Genomic DNA, 17,930 nt, shown 5'->3' with positions numbered 1-17,930 from the left:
TCTTTCTTTGCTCCATGGAAGGCAGGGTTGGCCAGGTCCTGGGGACGGGTTGCCTCTCACTCTCAGTGCCTCTCCCCATAGGCTGCTCTGCTCGGTGCTGGGGACTGTGCTGGACCCCTGGGGGGACAGAGGGGGTGGGCAGTGGTAAAGAAGGCCAGCCTGCCTGCTGTCCTTCCGTGGAATAGAGACAGGCACACAAGGTCCCTTACAGTGCAGACTCCTTCACAGAGGATCAGTTCACCGGCAGAGCGGTAGGGAGGGGCTGCAGGTAGACAGAAGAGTGTGGGGCGTTAGGGAACAGGGAGTTTCTGGGTGTGACCGGAAGGAGTGGTGTGGGGCCCTGGGAGCAGGGCCCCCCCCCACCACCCCCGCCTGCAGCGGCACTGTGACCTGTCAAGGCTTCCACTGCTGGGCTGGTAGTGGCTGCTGTTCCTTGTGTCAGACTCCCCCTATGAGAATGTGAATGTGAGCTTCACCAGGGCAGGGGACAGGGATGTGCAGTAAATATTTTTTTTCATGCCTTGAAATTTATTGTCATACATTATTTTTTAATATAGTCTATTATATTGTCTTCCCATTACCATTTAGTCCCCTTATACCCTCCGCCCCAGGATGTGCACTAAATATTTAATGAATAAACAGATCTCATTTAATCCACACGACAATCCCAAGGGCTGTACGTACTGCTGTTATTAACGTTATTTCTCAGAAGAGGAAACTGAGGCTCAGATAGGTAAACTAACCAGCTCAAGTGGCAGAGCTGGACTGCCCAGCCGAGTCTGCCTATTTTCTTAGAACTGGGCTGGCTTCTGCGTAGGAAAGTAACGTAACTAGCGCTGAGCCTGGAGACAGTTTGGGGGACGGTTTTGGGAATGACCAGTCAGGAGACTAGAGATAAGGAGGGCAGAGTGGAGAGCAGATTTCAAACACTTAGGAAGTGACTCTGCAGGACCTGTGACCGTGATCAATTTGGGTTTGAGGGTGAGGAAGGTGGGGGGTGGTGATGGGTATGTGGCGGTGCCCTGGCCAAGACAGCCTGCCTTCTTCCTCTCTGCCGTCCAGTCTCCAATGGCCCTGTGGAGTCGGTCACCCTGGAGAACAGCCCGCTGGTGTGGAAGGAGGGGCGACAGCTTCTTCGACAGTGAGTGTACAGAGGGACAAAGGCGGGGAGTAGGGGACAAGGGACATGCCTGGCTTGGGAGATAAGCTTGAAGGCTTCACAGCCCTTCCTGTCCCCAGTGGGGACCCTGAACTATCAAGATCCCTGCTGGCCACAGCTGAGCTGGGCTGTCACCATGTGGGTGGAGCCCCACCTGGAGAGGGGGCGAGAAGATTCCGTGCAGGAGGCAGATGAGAGAGACCCCCACTCTCGGAAAGCAACCCCAAATGCCTGTTGCTTTTCTTTTCCCAAGGATAATGTTAAATTATTATTATTTTTTTTACTACCAGAGAGATTTGTGTGTTAGAAAATTTGGGAAATAAAGGAAACACAAAAAGAATAGAAATCACTCATAATTCTTCATGGTTATGTTTTTGTGTTTGTGTGTTAGTGTTTTATAAACAGGAGCTTCCCTTTTGCAGTGTTTTGTAATACATTGCTTTCACTAAGCGTTGTGAACATCTTTCCATATAAATTAGGTACGGTGCATTGTTGGAAGAACTGTGTAGTAGTTTGTGACATGAGTGACCATTAACTTTCCATAGCCAGTCCCTTCTTGTGTATTTTGTTGAAGTTGTTTTTATAGACAGTGTGACAAACATCAGGAAGTTATTTGGTCATATCTTTGATTTTCTTAAGCTAACATCTGGAAGTGCAATTGTGAACTTAAAGTGTGTGCAAACAATAACAAAATAATTGTAATAAGCTACATTTGCCAACTACCTAGTATGTGCCCGACACTGTGCTGAACAGCTGGCACACATCACTTCCTCACACAAATCCCCAGGTGGTGTAACTGCTTGTTCCCCTCGTGTTCCCAGATGAGAACCCAAGGTGTAGAGAGGGCACTGTTCGCATAAGGTCATACAGCTAATAGCGGAGGGTCTGAGGGGTAATCTTGGGCAGTCCGCCCCCAGAGCCCAGTTCTTCGCCCCCGCGCCTCCCTCCTCCTGCTTGGTGGGGAGGGGCATCTCGGACACACGCAGCGCACTGACGGCAAGTCCTAACATGCGAGGGGCAGGGCCCCAAAGGGACAGGGTCATGGTACACAAAAGGCTTTCAGGGACCTTCCTGAGGACCAGCAGGGGACTCTTGTCTCGCATTTTTTGAAGCCATTGATACCCATTATTGATTTCTCCCCCCCTCCCTTTTTCTGCTTTTAGACCAGTCCCAGTTGGCTTCAATTTCTTTCTTTATTTTTATTCTTATTTTTTTACTTTTAGAGAGAAGGGAAGGGAGGGAGAACGAGAGGGGGAGAAACATCACTGTGCGAGTGATACATTGATCTGTTGCCTCTCGCACGCCCCCAACTATGGACCTGGCCCACAGCCCAGGCATGTGCTCTGACCGGCAGCCTTTTGGTTTGCAAGCTGGCGCTTAATCCACTGAGCAACACTGAAGCCGGGGCTGGCTTCAATTATTTAAATTGCAGCAGTAATAAATGCTTATTTGTAGAAGTGAATAGGGTAAGTTACAAAAGTTCCTAGCCCAGGCTAGGTAGCTCAGTTAGTTGGAGCATTGTCCTAATACACCAAGGTTGTAGGTTTGATCCCCTGGTAGGGCACATACAAGAATCAACCAGTAAATGTATCAATAAGTGGACAACAGATCGAAGTTTCTCTCTCTCTTGCACGCTCTTTTCCCCTCCTCTCCTTCTCTCTAAAATTGATCAAATTTTTTTTAAGTAAAAGTTCCTCTGAAATTCCTAGTCCCGTTCTCCAGAGGTCACTGACTGCTTGCTGTTAAGTTTAGTCTGTGTCTGTCTCGACCTTGGGGGGCATTCTGCATGCGTGCGTGCGTGTTCTGTACTCACTCATGAACACTTTTTTAAACACTTGAATTGTATGTAACACGTAACTTGCCATTTTTGTTAAGCCATTTGTTGTGGCCGTCTTTCCTTACTGTTCTCCCTCGTGTAGTGTCTGCCTAATGTCCCCATCAGTGATTTGCTTCCACAGTCCTTGTCAGTGGACGTGGAGCTGGGCCCCTGTGTTTGGTCTCCCTCACAGCACCGCGGTGAGCGTCAGTGTGGCAGCACTGGGTGTAAAGCCTGCCACTGGCAATAGTCTTGAAAGTGAAACAGCGGGGACCGGACATGCTTGTTTGAAATGTTGGTGCACAGCCGTAAGCTGCTCCTCCAGAAAGGAGGTCCGCTGTGCTGTCCTTCGTGTAAGACCGCAGTATATAAAGAAGCCCCAGCATGTCTGACCCTCCCTGGTTCTGGTCCCTGCAGGTACCTGGAGGAGGTGGGCTACACGGACACCATCCTGGACATGCGGTCCAAGCGTGTTCGATCCCTGCTGGGACGCTCGTTGGAGCTCAATGGGGCCGCGGAGCCCAGTGAAGGGGGCCCCAGGGCCACACTAGGCCCTGGGGGGCTCAGCGGTGGGGAGTCGCTTCTGGTGAAACAGATCGAAGAGCAGATCAAGAGGTGAGCCCTTGGGCCTGGCAGGTCCCTCTCTCTGTGCGTCCTCCCTCCTGGTGAAGGCCAGTGTCAGAAAAGTTAGTATTCCAGGGCTCTGCTGGCCACTTCCCTCCTGTAGCACTTGGTGGGCTCATGTGGTTCAGAACCTGCTGTCCCTTGCTTGTGGGATCCCCGATTCTGCCCTGGGCCCTATGTACACACTCTCCTTTGGCCTTGCCGTGGTGCTGATAATGCAGCACGGCTCACCCCCAGCCTGGGCCCTCTCCGCAGGTGCAGCTGGTACACCCCTTAGTGGACGTCGGGCCCACGGCCACATGCCAGGACCCGGTGGGGGACAGAACACACAGTCACTGCTCTTGAGGAGCTCTTACTTGTTCCTTCTCTCATTTGTAATTGTTATTCATCAGAATAAATCATGTGATGTTTGGTGATGTTAGGTGCTGTGAAGAAAAGGAAAGGCAATATAAGAAAGAGGGATGGGAAGAATAGCAGCACTTTGGATGAGATGGGCAGGCAGGACCTTTTTGTGGAGGTGACGGTTGGGCAGAGGAGTGTGGGAAATGGAGGGTGGGCCATACAGGTAGCTGGAGAACGGATGTTCTGGGCGGAGAGAACAGCAAGGGTAGAGGTTCCAAGATGGAGGAGACTGGGCTTGTTCGGGATGCAGCAGAAAGGCTGGCAAGGCTGCAGTGGGCTGAGCACATGGGGCCTGTGGTCTGTGGTGAGGCTGAAATCTCAGGAGTCAGATCAAACAGGGCCTCACAGGCTGTGGTAAGTTTTAGATTCTACTCTGGGGTTGTGGAAAGCCAGCGGTTTCCAGCAGGGATGTGATGTCACCTGACACATGAGGACTGCTTCAAGAAGGCATGGCTGGAGGAGGACAGGAATGTGGGGAGACCTTGGGAGATGCCTGAGGCGAGAGATGGGGGGGTGTTAGGTGGAGATGTGAGAGGCAGTCAGCTTCTCTTTGGATTTTTAGGGTGAGTTGGTGCAATCTAAAAGTTTGTATGTGGAGGGAGGGGAAAGAAACTGGGGCTGACTGCAGGATGAGTCTGTGCACCTGGGAGCAGCATCCACTGGGATGGGGAGAGCGAGGCGTGACCCACCGAGGGGCTATTCAGGATGAGTGGGGCTCGAGGTGCCCGGTGACCCCCAGTGCAGGTGCTGAGCAGCCGGCCTGGAGCTGGGCTAGGGCACTTGATTGCTAAACTCATCCCTAGTTCACCAGCACACCTTGGGTATTAAAAGTCACAGGACTTCGCAGTCTCTGGAGGAGAGAGTGTAGATGGCATGCACAGAGACGAGGTCCAAGGGCTGAGGCTAGAGAATGAAGTGGAGGGAGGGACAGTGGCAAAGGAGGCTGAGTGAGACAGCCAGTGTTGTTGGAGGAAACTCTGAGATGGCATCCCAGCAGCTGAGCGCAGAGATATTCTGCTGGGCAGCTGTGTGTGGGGAGGCCAGGGAAGTGAGTGACTTGGCTGCCTGGAAGCAGCTCTCACCACTGGGCAGTAACCACGTACTTGGGCAGTTGTAGGAACTCTCTAGAGCATCAGTCTAGTGGCCAAATAAAGAAGGATGTTTGTATTTCTCGGAATTCCACCCCCTTTCTACTCTGGTGTCAGGTTTGGCAAATCCCTCCTTTGTTACAACTTGGCATTCGGCTGGAGGCACTACTAGGAGGTGGAACCAGGAGTGCCACCGTCCATGAGGAGAGTGCAGGTCTGGCTGTGGCCCTGCTGGCTGTAGGGCCCGGACATTGGTAGTGACCAGTTCCTCTTTCCCCTGGGGTGCATCTCTGTCACTCACCTGGCCTGCACTTGTGGTTTGCCCAGGCCGAGGAAACGGGGGCTGCTGAGTCTGGCATTTTCTCATCTAGCACTCCTGACTCAAAGCATGTAAGAGACATGTGGTGAGGGTTGGGGGCTAGTCCTATAGAACTCAGAGTGAGAGCCCAGTGAGAAGGTGGGCCCAGTCTGTAGTCCATGTGGGGCTTTGAGTTAGGGTGAGTGTCTTTTAAGCAGGTGCTGGGGTTGAAACCCTGTGTGTGATCACAGTCAAGACTCCTCTGGGATCAGTGTGGGCTCTGCCCTCCTGAGACATGGGTCCAGGCTTTGTCCACCAAGCCTCGGTGCCCTCTCATTTGAGTTTTGTCACATGGCAGAACTAATACCCCCTGTATCCCCTGTTGCGGGTAGGAATGCAGCAGGCAAAGACGGGAAAGAGCGCTTGGGCGGCTCAGTGCTGGAGCAGATCCCCTTCCTGCAGAACTGTGAGGATGAAGACAGCGACGAGGACGATGAGCTGGATAGTGTGCAGCACAAAAAGCAGCGTGTGAAGGTGAGCGCAGCAGCCAAAAGGAAGTGCTCCTCAAAGAGGACCCCCTGGCTTTGTGAACGAGGACAGGGGACCCCTGGGGGGCTCTTGGGACTACCCTTGTGGTCTGTGTGTGGCCTGACCACACCCCAGGGTCCCCGTCTCCTTGCCTCAGTAACCTGCAGAGGCACCAGATCTTAACTGCCAGGGCCTGCCTCTGCCCCACCTGCACCCCTGTTCTCTCTGTCCGTCCTTCTTCAGCTCGAGAGGTCTTTCCTGAACTCTCCGGACCAGGGCAGCTCCCAGTGCCCTCTGACTGCTCTCTGCTCCAGGCTAGCCTGATCACAGTCACAATCAGATAGTTTTTTGGTGTGACCCTGTCTGTGTGTCTCCCCCAGGAAACTGTGAGCTCCATGAGGCGGGTCCGCTGGCCTTTTCACTGTTCTCTTCCCAGCACCCTGAATGAATGTGGTTGGGCCCAGGGTTCAGCCTGGGGCCAGGTTGGGGTGTTCTGTGGGAACCTGCAGAGGATGCATGTGTCCAGTCTGCTGCTGTCAGGATCCAGTTCCAGAGACATTGCCCACAGGGCAGGGTTCACATGCCCTCAGCTTGACCTTAAGAAATGGCTCCCACCATGTTTTTACCCTGGCGACATCACTGTCCTTAGGCATGGCATAGCCTCACCTGTCCAGTAAGCATCAGTTTGGGCCTTAGTGCACCAGCTGTGTGCTGGCAGCAGGGGTAGTTCCTACATGGAGGGGATTGTGGCCTGTGTTGGGCTTATAAGAAGCCACGTGCAGAGGAACGTGCCACAGTGGAGTCAGGGACACATGCCTATGAAGTGGTGGGGCGGCTTTTCATTCACCTGGCTTCCCATCAGAACCCTTTCTTCTTTAGGCTCACCTCAGATACCCCCTCCTCCAGGGAGCCTTCCCTGACTCACCTTTGCTCCCCTTTCCTCCACAGGCTTAGGAGCCTCTTGGAGGCTCCCCTCTCCTTACCTGGACTACTCTGGACCCTCCCTACCTGGTGTTGGCTCTGTATCCCTCCACACCCATCCTTATGAGGGGCTATGTCTGTCCTGTCCACGACTCCCAGTGTCTCCAGTGTGGTTCATCTCAGGGCCCCACCTAGACTAGGTGCTCAATTGAACGCATTGAGTGAAAGGCAGTCCCCGGAGCCACTTACAGAGGTCGGGCTTACAGAAGAACCAGCATGTCTCTGAGCATGGGCTGCCCAGTACTGTGCCCTGGTCCAGAATGCCTGGTCCCTCCTGCCCCCACTAGGGCTGTCACCACTGTGCAAGTCTTACCTCGGCCTCCTCTGGACAGCCTTCCCACTCCTCTCTGCTCCTCCCGTCAGAAATGACTGCTGACTTCTTTCATATTCCCTCAGGCCTTTGCATCTGTCCCTGCCTCTGTCCCATGTGCCCTATGGGTGGCTTACTGTGTAGGGGTTTCATGCCTTCCCATGCCCCTGTCTCCGCACAGCAGACCTTCAGTGACCAGACTGTGATTTGAAAGACCTAGCGTGACCCCCGGAACGGCTGCCGGCCTGCCTGTGTAACTTCGGGCATCTGATTCTCTTTGTCCTAACTTCAGTTTTAGGGGCTCATGGTGCCTGTGTCTGGGTTGTTGAGGATTGCACTAAAATGAGGTCGTGCATAGAAAGCCCTTGGCTGCTCAGTGGCTGCCATGTCGAGTGGCGGCAGAGTGGCACTCAGAGCGAGAGGCAGCATGGGCCCTTCAGAGCGCCAGTGTGGAGCCCCGCCCCGCCATTGCCTCCCTGGGCTGTGTAAGAGTTGACCCGGGGTCTCCTGGAAAGGAAGAGGAAGGCGCTTCTGTGCCATCCCTCTGGTCCTCTCCCAGAGGCCGGAAGCTGGCCCCTCAAGGGTGCCGGAAGGGTGCTGCCTCCAAGTCTACAGTCCACACCAGCCTGCGGCGCGAGCCTGTGGGGGACCGGTCAGCCACGCCCTTGAGGAGTTCGCAGTCTGAGCAAGGCTGGCCCTGTGGGTGCCCAGGGCACAGTGCAGGCAGGAACCACCCAAGAAGGAGAAGGTTCCCTGGGAGAGGTGGTGGTAGAGCCTGGTGGTTGTCAGAACCCCAGCGCTGGGTGTTCTTAACACACTGCCCCTTACCCGCTGGTCGCCATCTTGTTTCCTCCCAGTGCTGTGTGTTCTTAACCGATGCGGAGCAGCGGGGAGAGAGAACCCTGGTGGTGGCATGTGCCCCTAAGCCAGCACTTACAGTTAGCGGGGCTCCGCAGTCAGAACTGTCTTTGAGAGTTCTGCAGCCTCCCTTAGGCCTTCGGTGCAGCGTTTGTGGTTCGGAGTGCGGAGCCCTTGGGTGGCACTTTGTCGTGATGAGAGAGTAGAGAGTCATATGCAAGATGTCATTTCATAAGGCTGTGTCTAAAAGTTGTCCACATGGGGAGACGTGCAGGTGCCATGCTGCTCTTGAACATGTGTCTGGGATGGGGTCCAGGCTTGTAAATTGAGGAAAATGGATAATTTGGTTCCTACCCCGGTGTCAGGCCAACTTTGGGAAATTTAGGAAACTCAGTATGCACTTGTCCAGCATTCTGCTCTCAGAGTGGAGGAATTGTGTTGTTTTCTCTCATTCTAAAAGTAGTGTGTGCTGGTTATATAAGAAAATAAAAATTCAGCCAATCTAGAACATTCTCAGGAAGCCTTGGAGAACCCCAAGAAAGCTTACAGCCCAGAGCTGTCTTGTGTATAAGGCTTGGAGCTGGTGACCTGGGGCAAGGAGCTTTGCCTTGCTCATCCTCATTTTCTCCTTGTGTAATAATGAAATAGCAATTACAATAACTATATGGGTTGTGGAGTCATAGATGTAAGTCTTAACTTGGTGCACTGAAAAAGCAGAGGCCAGCCCGGTTTTTGATGAGGGTTTGTTATTCTTACATCCATGGGTGTGTCCTCACTTTAATTTTGCACCTCCATGGATACACTGAGACACAAACACGTCGCCCCTCTCCCCTGAAGCAGTTGTCATAGGAACTTTTCTTCATGGGAAATACTGCGCTGGAGGCAGGGATTAGAGGAGCAGGAACAGCCTGGGCCCGAGCGAGCGGAAAGCCAGGAGGAGGGGCTGTTCCCAGAGGGATCACAGCTGGAGGTGGAGGAGGGAGGGGAGGTCTCCAAAGGCAGGCGGGGGCGCTGGCCCCATGGGCTCTAGAAGGGAGCAGCCTCTGAGGGCTCCCAGCAGGGGGAGCACTGCCGCCAAAGTAGGGCTTGGTGGAGGGAGCCAGCGGCACCAGCCGTTGCAGACTGGGAACCTCAGCTGCTCTGTTCCCCGGGATGCAGTGGGCTTGGGCTCTGGCACGAGCTCCCTAACCTGTCCACTTTCCTCCACACCCCAGCTGCCAGCCAAGGCCCTGGTGCCTGAAATGGAGGATGAGGACGAGGAGGACGACTCAGAGGATGCCATCAATGAGTTCGATTTTCTGGGCTCAGGAGAGGACGGCGAGGGCTCTCCGGACCCCCGGCGATGCGCTGGAGAGGGGCCCCACCATGAGCTGGGTGAGTGGAGGGTTCCTGCCAGCCCTCCTCAGCGAGGGTGGTAGGGGCACACACGGCCACCTGCAGCTGCTTCCTGCCCCAGGGTCTCCACCGGACGGACACACTTCCTGAGCGGCGGTGGCCAGGGGGGAGCAGGAGGCCCATGCCACGGTAGCCAGGCCCGCACCCCTTCCCTGGAAAATCCCCATGGGGACGCAGGCAGGACCAGCTCTTCCTGAAGCAGGGCCACCAGCCTTCTGCGCACATGTGTCCAGTTCTTGGCGGACCTCAGGGAGGAAACAGGATGGGGACCAGCGGGGGAGGGGCAGCCGGAGCAGTGCTGCATCTTCCTCCTGTTCTGTGACGCTGAGCTGAGGCCCTGGGGGTCATGGAACATGGCCGGAGACTGAGGCCCCTGCCAGGGCAGGCCACCGAGGCTCCCAGCGCAGTATCTCTCCTCTAGCCATCCCCCACCCCACCCTGAGCCGCAGTGCACCCTGGGGCCAGGGCCTCCCAGCCTCCACACAGGAGAGGCTTCCTGTGGCGGGGAAGGGGTCACCTGTGTGCGGCTCGATCGAACTGGTGGGTGACTCCCGCCCGGTGCCTCCGCCCTGCAGAAAGCCGGCGGGTCAAGCTCCAGGGCATTTTGGCTGACCTTCGGGATGTGGACGGGCTGCCCCCCAAAGTGACTGGTCCACCTCCTGGCACACCCCAGCCCCGGCCACACGAAGGTAAGAGGCCCTTCTCCCCCGACACCCATCAGAGGGAGGCTGCAGAGCTAAAGCCCAGGGCTTCTTTGTCCTCAGGGTCTTGGCCCAGCCCCTAGTCTGCAGACTCCCTGTCCCAAAAGTTCGTCTGTCTGTCTCTGTTTCCCCCTCTTTTTGTCTGTCCTGCCCCGTCTGTCTCTCCCTGTCTCTTTCTTTCCAGCTGTGATTCTTGATCTTGTCCTCTCCCTGTCTCTCTCTCTCACACCTCATCTCTCTCTCTCTGCCTCTCTCTGTCTTTCTCTCTCTCCCGACCCCTCTCTACCCCCTCCCTCCCCTCCCCCCACCAGGTTCCTTTGGCTTCTCCTCAGACGTTTTCATCATGGACACTATCGGGGGCGGGGAGGTGAGCCTGGGGGACTTGGCAGATCTCACCGTCACCAATGACAACGACCTCAGCTGTGACGTAAGTTCTCGGGGTGCCCACCCCCCACCACCCTCGCTGGGCGTCATGCACAGTGCCGGCACCTGCTGAGCACTGACTGCACGCGCGGCCTGTGCTTAGCCCTGACATGTGAGGGCTGTGTGGGCTCATTCAGCAGCTCACGCTGAGGGGTGCCGAGGCAGACAGGTTAGGGGGCTTGACAGGCCCCGCCCCGCCGTTGCAGAGCCTAGAAGACCCTGGAGCCTGTGTTGATCATGCTGGTAGGCTCCTAGACTCCTTCTCCAGGGGACGCTGCCTCCCACCCTGGCTTGCTTAGGTGCCCCTCAAGTCCAGGACCCACTGCTGCTGGGTGAGGTGGGGACCGAAGCCAAATCCAGCGTCAGAGGAGGGAGGGGCCCTGGGCTGGCAGCGGTGCGGGTAAGATGGCCTGCAGAAAGCTGGAACTGACTGGGCTTTGAAGGGAAGGCGGGCTCCCTGCAACAGCCAAAAAGTCAAGCCGGCCTGGTGCGCATGGGGGCTGGTGGGGCGGTTAGGCTGCAGTGAGAGGAAACCTTGGGGCCGGCGTGCACAGCCTGAGGTCCGTGGGCAGGCCCCTGGCCATCTGAGAATGCCTGGGTCAGGTGCGTGTGCATTTCCCTGCGCACGTGGCAGAGCCTTTCCCGGAGATTTTAGCGGGATCTTGGGTGGTCAGTGCCCCAGTCCCAGCGAAGGCAGGGGTGCTGCTGTGGGGGGCTGGGAAGGGAGGCCAGAGCTGGAGTTTGAATAGGGGAGCTGGTCCGAGTGTGACGCCCCGCCTCGCCCCCGCTCCTGGGGAGTGAATGAGGGCATCAGCACACAAGGCAGGCCATCTGGCCCTAAAGAATATAACAGAAGTGGCATTTGGGGCAGGGCACCAAGGCTCACCTGACAGTTTGCGTTGTCCCCCAAGGTCCCTCTGCCACCGCCATTCCCCAGGGCATGTGCAGTGTCCCTGGGGTTTTGCTCCCTGGTCTCTCTCCATTGTGTCTGCTTGTCCCCGTTTTCATGCTCCAGCCACTCTCCCCTGGCTTTCTGTGCCCAGGCTTCCTCTTGGGCTCTGCATCCATCCTTGCTGCCTCCTGCCTCGGGGACTTTGCACATGCAGTTTTCTTCCTTTTCTCCTTACCTGGTGAAGTCCTGCCGCTTTTGTCACTTGCTCAGAAAGCCTGTTGACCCCCTGCACCTCCCGGGTGCGGGCGCCGCCTCCTGGTGCATTTGTAATTCATGGCACTCCCTGTGCATGAGGGGGACGACCTGAGCATCTCCCCCCGTCACAGGCCCCTCTGGACTGGGAAGAACTTGCCAAGTGAGGGGGTGCTGCCAGGCCAGGAGGAAGCGGGGAGCAGCTGGGGCTGGAGGCCGGTCTGGGGGTGCTGCACGTGCGCCTGGGTGGCAGAGGGGCCCGTCATTGGAGTCCTCAGTGTCCGTGCCTGCACGACTGCCAGGGTCAGGAGAAGGCACTGAGGCCACTCCCCCCCGTCCCCAGCTATCTGACAGCAAAGATGCCTTTAAGAAGACCTGGAACCCCAAATTCACTCTCCGCTCACACTACGATGGCATCCGCTCCCTGGCTTTCCACCACAGCCAGTCGGCTTTGCTCACCGCGTCCGAGGACGGCACACTCAAGCTCTGGAACCTGCAGAAGGCCGTCACAGCCAAGAAGTGAGGGCACAGCCCAAGGGCGGAGGACTGGGGCAGGGGCACCTGGGCCCAGGGGATGGGGTGACAAGGGGCCCTCAGTGACATCTGTCTCCCCACAGGAATGCTGCACTAGATGTGGAACCTATCCATGCCTTCCGGGCTCACAGGTAGGGAAGATAGTGCCACCACAGGCAGGCTGGCCCCCACCTCGCACTGATTGCCACCCCTGGGGGCCTGCGGAGGGAAGCAGGACAGCGGGAGCTCCAAGTCCCTGTGCCTGTGCGCACCTCACCCCTAGTGCTCCGCAGACACGGTCGGCGCCCCAATATCTGGTTCTCGGCACAGCCTTCGGAGGGGGAAGCAGACACGGGTGAGGGAAGGCGGAGGCAGGCAACATGCCCGGGGCACAACAGGAGCCCCAGAGGCTGGATCACTCTGGCCACCCTTGAAAAATGCTAGCAGAGAAAGAGCTCCAAGGTCCCGGGAGAGAGGCTGGGGAGGGGTGAACACTGAGCTTTTTGTTGCCCCCCCGCCCCCTTTGTGTCCTCCAGGGGCCCCGTGTTGGCAGTAGCCATGGGCAGCAACAGTGAATACTGTTACAGTGGTGGGGCAGATGCCCGCATCCACAGCTGGAAGATTCCCGACCTCAACATGGACCCCTACGATGGCTACGGTGAGACAGCTCCCTTGCCCTGCCTCCTTCTCCCCCACCCTTTGTCCGCTGGGGCCTCTTCGTTCCCTCAGCACAAACAGATGGCCTCCGCCCCTGCCCCACACTGCGGGTACTGGGGGGCGGATGACAGGGCTGCTCAGCCTGGTGAAGTGTGGAACAGCGTGGCTCAGCATGTGCTGGAGGGTTGGACAGGACGGTTGAGCTAACTCAGAATTGGCCTGGGGGCCAGGGCCAGTCCATGGGGCAGCTTGGGGGCCCCGGCGGCCTCCCCATGCGACCCAGCAGGGAGCCAGGGAGGAGGGCAGGTGAGGGGGCAGTTAGCCAGGCCAGCGTGCAGAGAGGCTGTGCTTCATCCTCGGGGTGCCTCTGGAAGTTAGGTAGAGGGGGACCTCTGTTCGGTGTCTGTCCCTTCTCTCTGACACCTCTTTTGATCACGCACTTGGCCCTGTGCACCGTCCTGTAGTGGCAGAGCGTAGAGGCCTGTGTCTCCCTCAAAGAACATATGCCATTTTCCCAGGCGCAGCCTCACCCTGGGAAAGACCAGGGGTCAGTCGCTGGCAGCACATGCTCTGGGCCAAACGAGCTGCCACCCAGGGGGCATCAGCAGGGCCCAACCAGAGCCCTCTGCGTGAACTCGAGTAGCCAGGAAGGCAGTAGTGGGGATGACCGGGGGCTTAGAGAGGTTGGGCAAGGCTGATGTGCGGGGCAGGAAACACTGTAGGGGTCCAGGCTTCGAAGAGGGGCCTCGGGCCCGAGTCACTGTTGTTCCTTCTTCCCTTAACTCAGCTTTAAAAAGTAGGTATTGAGTGCCCACTTCGTGCCAGTCACTATTGTGCGTCCCCGGGGGTCGTCCCTGTCCTCTGGAGCTTCCATGCTGGGCTGCCTTAGAGCCCTGAATCTTCCCAGGAGAGCCAGGGGTCGGAGCGTGAGCCGCCACCAGGGCGCGTTGCAGTGGGGATGGGTCCGAGGGCATGACGGCTGAGGGTGGCCGCGTGGCAGAGCTCCTGCTCTGGACGGTCCACGATGGGCTGGTGGCCCTGACGCAGTCCATCTCCTCCCTTCGGTGGGTCCAGACCCGAGCGTGCTGAGCCACGTCCTGGAGGGCCATGGGGACGCCGTGTGGGGCCTGGCCTTCAGTCCCACCTCCCAGCGCCTGGCCTCCTGTTCCGCCGACGGCACCATCCGGATCTGGGACCCCAGCAGCAGCAGCCCAACCTGCCTCTGTACCTTCCCCGCAGCCAGCGGTGAGTTGAGGGACATGGGGTCAGTGGGGACCCTGTGAGGAGGCGACACCTGCCCCTCAGCCCTGGGCCCAGATCTGTCCGTGAGGCAGCGTTCCCTCGCCCCCGCCACAGATCACAGGATCCCCACCTCAGTGGCCTTCACCAGCACCGAGCCTGCCCACGTCGTGGCCTCCTTCCGCTCTGGCGACACCATCCTGTATGACCTGGAAGCTGGCAGTGCCCTCCTCACGCTGGAGTCCCAGGGGAGCAGCGGTAAGAGGGCCCCAGGGCTGCTATCTGAATGCCTCCAAGGCCCCCAGTTCTGTGGCTTTGGTGACTCGGGTCTCCATCTGTTGCAGTGGCTCCCCACCCCCTTGGGGAGCTCTGAGATGAGGTCCCAGCCACTGCCCGAACTGACAGCCCAGGGTGTTGGGAGGGCTGAGGAGGGAGTGTCAGGGACTTGCCCGTTGGCCCACGTGGCAGCGCGGACAGGCCCTCTCAGCCTCCACCGCCCTCCCTGCACTCCCCAGGGCAGGCCCCAGTGCCCAGTGTGCAGATGGGACACTGGCCCAGGGAGAGGTGCGGCCGGGTGCCCTGCCCTCCTGTTCATCTAGGCAGAGATGGGGGTGTGGGGGCAGGGTCCTCCTCTTGCTTTTGTCCTGGTCTCCAGATTTCCCCCTCATGTCCCCTCCTCTCCTGGCTTTTCTTTCCAGGCCCAACCCAGATCAACCAGGTGGTGAGTCACCCAAACCAGCCCCTCACCATCACCGCCCATGACGACAGAGGCATCCGCTTCCTGGACAACCGGACAGGTGAGGCCCTGCCTTCCTGGCTCCCCAGCTCCCTGTGCCTGTGGGAGGCGGGGCGGGCCAGCCTCATGCACAGAAACCCTGGTGTCCACCCTGGAGGCTCTAGGCGCCCTTCGCAGGCAAGGCGCAGAGTGGGACAGTAACCTGCCGCCCCTCTGCCCTCAGGGAAATGCGTGCACTCCATGGTTGCCCACCTGGACGCGGTTACCTGCCTGGCCGTGGACCCCAATGGCGTGTTCTTGATGTCGGGAAGTAAGTTGGGACCCTTGTGGCTGCTAAGTAACAAGGGCACGTGCCTCCCCGGCAGGCCTGGGCCTTGGTCCCGAAGCCTTGCTCTGCAGGGGCGCTGCGCAGGGAACCTCTCAGTGGCAGGAAGAGAGGTGGTCACAATGGCCACAGCAAAGCCCTGTGCACTCAGAGCTCCCCACAGGCACTTGCCTGCATCATTTCATTTAATCTGACTAACCCTGCAAGGGCGGCACGCTCGTCCCCGTTGCACAGATGTGGAGGCTCCTGTGACGGGCACAGCCCAGTGGGCTGCAGGCATTGAAGTTTGGGTCTTTTGACTCAGTCCCCACAAGCTTTTTTAGTCTTTGTTGCCGCCCTCCTCCTGGTGGTGGAGGGCACTGAGGCCCTGTGACTGCGGCTGTGCCCTGAAGGGATGGGTGGGACTCAGGCCGAGGGAGCAGGGGCTGAAGCTCCCCTGGGGAGCTGAGCTGGGTGTGTGCTATCGGAGCTGAGCGGCCTCAGCCGCAGGGCAGGGGCTGCCGCTTGCTTCTGGGGCACAGCCTGGGATCTGTGTGGGGTGTGAGTGAGCCAGCGAGCCAGTGTGCAGAGGTGTGGGGGGAGGGGGGTGAATGGGCCGCTGTGGACCCATGCTTTCCTGCGCTCCATCTGCCCGTGACGGCAGCAGTTGTCTCTGAAGAGATGGGTGAGAGCGTGGTCAGTGAGAGAGGTAGCCCTGGTGGGGAGGGTTCAGTACAGGCCCTGGTTCCTCCAAAAGGGACAGAGAGAGAGCCCGCCTCCTCTGCAGCCACCTGATCCTTCTAACGCCCACGTCAGGCCATCTCCCTCCAGTGGCTCATGGCCCCCAAGGCCCGGCCCATTCTGCTCCCAGCTCTCTGACCTCCTCCACCTCTGCTCAGGCTGATGCTGCACCCCCGCCCCACTCCTGTCCGTGCTCATGCCCCGCCCCACTCCTGTCCGTAGCTGTCCCCACTGCGGAAGGCTCTTCTCCCTGACTCCCCCATTGGCCATTCTGTCCTGACACTTGCCGAGGAGCATGACCACCTGGCATTGTTTCCTCTGTTTGCTTGTTTACTGGCTCTCCCATACCGGAGAGTTGGCTCGCAGGGGCCGGAGACTTGCCTGTTTTGTTCACTGTACCCCCAGGGCCCAGCACATAGCAGTTGTTCAGTGAATACTGGTGACTAGATGGATGGATGGCAGGCCAGGGTGTCAGGAGGTGACTGGGCAGAGGTGGCGGGAGGAGGATTGAGCCCCGGCCCGACTCTGAGGCCTTGGGGGAGGCCCGCTGGGTCGGGTCTGGGGGAGGAGCTGGCTGCTGCTGCTCGGTGACACGTGCGCTCTGCCCCCACGCCCGCGCAGGCCACGACTGCTCCCTGCGTCTGTGGAGCCTGGACAACAAGACATGCGTGCAGGAGATCACCGCCCACCGCAAGAAGCACGAGGAGGCCATCCATGCTGTCGCCTGCCACCCCAGCAAGGCCCTCATCGCCAGCGCGGGCGCCGATGCCCTGGCCAAGGTCTTTGTATGATGCCCGCCTGGCCCCACCCTGGCCGGGAGCAGGGCTGGGCGGGTGGGACTGAGGTGAGGAGCTGGACTAAGAGGGAGGCTTGGCCCAGGAGGGCAGAAACCCCTGTGTCCTCGCCTACAGGGGCCCTCAAACATGCCCCTTTGCCTGGTCCTCCTAGGGCGGCAATGTCCGCAGTCGCCGTGGGGGCACCAGAGGAGAGGCTGAGGCCTACAGGGACCCAGAACTGCCTTAACTCTTGTGCCCTGGAGGTCATGGTTCAGTCTCCCCTCCCTCCTGTCTCCCACAGGTGACTCAGCCTCAGTCTGGGGTCCCAGCCTCATCCTGCCTGCCTCAAGCCTGGTGGTGCTAAAGGCCCTTTCCCCAGGCGGCCCTCCCCATGGGCTGCCCTTCCCCGGCACTGGCCTGGGGATTTGCCGCCTTCAGGAATCACCATCCAAGGTGGTCACTGGGAGTTTCATCTCTGCTCCGACACGCGCTCCGGGCCTCCCGGCTGCCTTCAGAGCAGCACAGCCAGGGCTGGGCATCCTTGTGGATCAGCTTTTCCAGGATGCCAGAAGGTGCCAGGTTCTCTCTTTGAACCCCCATCCCTCCCCTCCCTCCTTCCGGACCAGGGTGGGAGCTGTGCTGGGAGGAACCCAGGCACCCCTGCTGTGGGTCCGCCGGGCTGCCTTGGAGCCAGCTGGCCCCAGCCTGTCCTCTGTGGGAGTGCTGGGCCTGGGCCACCCCGGGAGCACACCCAGTCCACCACCCTCCCCTCCAGTTCCTGCAACACAGCTCTCCAGACACCCCCCAGCGCCTCCGGGGCCAGTAAAGTGCCTCGGAACAGGCGATGCCCTTTGGGGAGGCGCCCGCCCCTACCTCCCTCAACGCCCCCCAAGGCAGCGCCCCACCCCCAGCAGGGGTCACCCTTGGGGAGAGGTGGCCTGCCCTTGCCCCCCTCCCTGGGGCATGGGGGTGGAGTGGGGTCCCCAGGGTCCCCCATATCACCCTGTATATCTGTATAAATAAGTGGGATTTTAATGAACCTCCCCCGCCCCCATGTCGTTATCACTGTGTGATAGTCTGTCAGTCTCCTCTCCTGGCCCTCCGCTCTCTCCCTCTATTTATTTCACTCTTTTTTTGGGTTCCACCCTGAGCCCTTGGGCCCCCTTCCAGATTCCTGTTTATAAGACCTACCCCCTCTTGTCCTGGACTCGTATGTGAAACTTGCCTCAATAAACCC

General features: G+C 58.6%; 1 protein-coding gene across 3 annotated transcripts in view; it reads left to right on the top strand.

The window, feature by feature from the left end:
• The window catches only part of STRN4 (striatin 4), a 26,461-nt gene extending 8,531 nt beyond the window's left edge, over window positions 1-17,930 (top strand). For 2 of the 3 annotated variants that reach the window (XM_054588639.1, XM_054588641.1), the window contains exons 4-18: window positions 1,063-1,141; window positions 3,393-3,590; window positions 5,780-5,921; window positions 9,279-9,438; window positions 10,035-10,148; window positions 10,472-10,587; window positions 12,071-12,246; window positions 12,345-12,392; window positions 12,777-12,898; window positions 13,972-14,142; window positions 14,254-14,394; window positions 14,835-14,933; window positions 15,096-15,182; window positions 16,539-16,761; window positions 16,995-17,930. In XM_054588639.1, coding sequence (XP_054444614.1) covers window positions 1,063-1,141; window positions 3,393-3,590; window positions 5,780-5,921; window positions 9,279-9,438; window positions 10,035-10,148; window positions 10,472-10,587; window positions 12,071-12,246; window positions 12,345-12,392; window positions 12,777-12,898; window positions 13,972-14,142; window positions 14,254-14,394; window positions 14,835-14,933; window positions 15,096-15,182; window positions 16,539-16,708 — 1,823 coding nt within the window. In that variant the 3' untranslated portion in view covers window positions 16,709-16,761; window positions 16,995-17,930. The remainder of the gene's footprint in view (window positions 1-1,062; window positions 1,142-3,392; window positions 3,591-5,779; window positions 5,922-9,278; window positions 9,439-10,034; window positions 10,149-10,471; window positions 10,588-12,070; window positions 12,247-12,344; window positions 12,393-12,776; window positions 12,899-13,971; window positions 14,143-14,253; window positions 14,395-14,834; window positions 14,934-15,095; window positions 15,183-16,538; window positions 16,762-16,994) is intronic. The other variant, XM_054588640.1, reaches the window with a different exon arrangement.

Source organism: Pteronotus mesoamericanus, unplaced genomic scaffold (genome assembly GCF_021234165.1).
Source record: "Pteronotus mesoamericanus isolate MK-2021 breed Mesoamerican mustached bat unplaced genomic scaffold, CSHL_Meso_final scaffold_137, whole genome shotgun sequence".
Taxonomy (NCBI): Eukaryota; Metazoa; Chordata; class Mammalia; order Chiroptera; family Mormoopidae; genus Pteronotus; species Pteronotus mesoamericanus.
The sequence above is the reverse complement of the archived record's forward strand: the minus strand, read 5'-3'. Positions and strand labels throughout refer to the sequence as shown.